The 2,384-nt window shown below is 37.7% G+C and overlaps 1 protein-coding gene across 1 annotated transcript; it reads right to left on the reverse strand.

The window, feature by feature from the left end:
- Positions 1-376: 376 nt before the first annotated feature.
- On the reverse strand, positions 377-2,352 carry LOC116343467. The gene has a single exon (XM_031771515.1). The coding sequence runs from the start codon at positions 1,460-1,462 to the stop codon at positions 614-616; it is 849 nt and encodes a 282-aa protein (XP_031627375.1). The 5' UTR covers positions 1,463-2,352; the 3' UTR covers positions 377-613.
- Between the last annotated feature and the right edge of the window lie 32 nt (positions 2,353-2,384).

Genomic DNA, 2,384 nt, shown 5'->3' on the forward strand with positions numbered 1-2,384 from the left:
CATCTGACCATATTTGACGAATTGACGACGATTTGACAAATATGATTTGATCCATTCGATTAAGTTTGGTGCCAGATTGAATTTCCGCAGTTTAGAGATCAGAATCGAATGATCAACAATGTCAAATGCCTTGCTGAAGTCAGTATAAAGCACATCAACTTGCTTTTCGTCATTCATAGCCTTAATGGAATAATGCAAGAATTCCAATAGGTTTGACGACGTTGAGCGACCTTTCATAAAACCATGTTGTTGAGGTACGATTTTATCAGATATAATTTTACTGAGTTCCAAGTTCACCAAGTATTCAAAAAATTTGGCTATCGTTGGCAGTTTAGCAATGCAACGATAGTTCTCGACATTTGATCGCGATCCCTTCTTGAAAATTGGTCCGACACTGTAGCGCTTCCATCCGGTGGGAATATTCCCAGTGGAGAACGATTCATTGAAAATGATTGTTAGCGGTTTATACAGTAAAGCAGCACAATTTTTGAGAATAATGGGATGAATTCCATCCGGACCAGCACCTTCTTAGAGTTGATTTGAATCAGCTCGTCGAAAATTGAAAATTCGTTGAGTTTGAATTGATCCTCATTTGAGTTTGATTGTGTTGGAATTAACATAGTGCTGTCGGTTGAAATTGAGACGGTTGATTTGCGAAGTTATTTTTGAAGAATGTTGCAAACATTTCAGCTTGCTCCTTCTTGTCAACCGATGATTTTTCACCAAACTGCAGCGATTTTGGATCGCAGTCACTATTTTTCTTCGTGTTGACAAAGCGCCAGAATGATAATGGATCAGACTTCAACGAAGAAGAAACTTTGTCAACATAAGAGTTATATAGTTCGGTGTTTAATTTGGTTAACTTGTCAAGTGCCATCAAATAATTTGAATCATCGCCAGTAAACTTCGATCGTTTCCATTCTTTGTTCTTTTTGTTTTTGAGAGACTGGAGTTGCTTATTTTGCCACGGACATTTTGGTTTAACTTTTTTCGTTTGAATGGGCACGTACTTATCGATCGCATCGTTGAGAATTTGGTGCAAAATGTCCACTTTTTGATCGAGTGTCTTGTTTAAAAACTGTTGACAGAAATTTACCTCTTCCAAGTACCGGTTTATTGCGATGTAGTCGGCTTTGAAGAAGTTTTGAGTTGAAATTTGCTCTTGAGTTACGTTGCCCATGTGCCATTCATACGATAATAGAATCGGCGGATGATATTTTTCATCGATGGACGATAATGGCGGTGTAGAAGAAACTTCGACATTCATGAAATCATTGGTAAATATTAGATCGAGCAGCCCATTACTGGCATTGCGAATAGAATTAATTTGATAGACACCATTTGCAGTGATGTCTTCAATAAAATCTGCCGCATGCAAAGGAGTGACGCACGTTGGAATGAGAACATTATGTTCAGCATCATCCGTTATCCAATTGACAAGGGGTAGATTGAAATCACCCATTATAATGATGGTGTCATTTGGGCTTAATGGAATATGATTTATGGCATTCGAGTGGCATTTGTATATATCCGGCTGTGAGTTCGGCGGAATATAAGCCGCATAAATAAAAACATTGAATTTTGCATTAATGTTGATTTTGACGCACACGTATTCCAATTTACTTGTGTCATCGAGTGCAATGTTTGTGGATGATAATTTGGAGCTTACTGCGATGAGTACACCACCAACCTCGACTTAACAATGAATCAGTCTCATAACGATCTTTGCGGTAAACATGGTATGAATTGTCAAAGAATTCTGACGAGAAATGTGAATTGTTCAGCCATGTTTCCGTCAAGACCACGATCGAATGAGAAAATGTCGACGAATTGCAAAAGAATTGTTTGGATTTGGTACGAAGGCCACGAACGTTTTGGTAATAAATGTCGTGTGAAGTCACTAAAATCGATTGAGGAGACTGCTTAATTGGCTGACCATTTGATTCAATAGCCTGAGCTCCTTTGGACCCATGAATTGATTGGCTCGATGATGTGTTTGAGTTTGGTTGATGTTTGGAGCCCGACGAAAATTTTTCCTTTCCGACTGTACTTTGAAAGGAGCCCAGTGGTTTTTTTGATTTGAGTTTGAATTTGAATTGACTTTTTTCCTTTGTTTTTGGTAGCTTTTGATTGTGAAAATTGTTTGTTTTTACTGGGAGCAAATTTTTGACGGTAAAAGTTTGAAATTAATTTCGGAGTATTCCGATTTTTGTTACAATTTGCTATATCGATTTGTTTGATTGAGTGTGACATTTGTGAATTTATTTTGTTTAGTTGTGGCTTCCGAACGGCAAATGGATTCACACGAATTTGCTTTGATTGTGACTTTGATTGTGATTGTGGTTTTGAGTGAATTTTCGGGGGGTGAACAATAAACTCATTTG

This window comes from Contarinia nasturtii, unplaced genomic scaffold (assembly GCF_009176525.2).
Source record: "Contarinia nasturtii isolate CC-2019 unplaced genomic scaffold, AAFC_CNas_1.1 Cnas_scaffold_1014, whole genome shotgun sequence".
NCBI lineage: Eukaryota > Metazoa > Arthropoda > Insecta > Diptera > Cecidomyiidae > Contarinia > Contarinia nasturtii.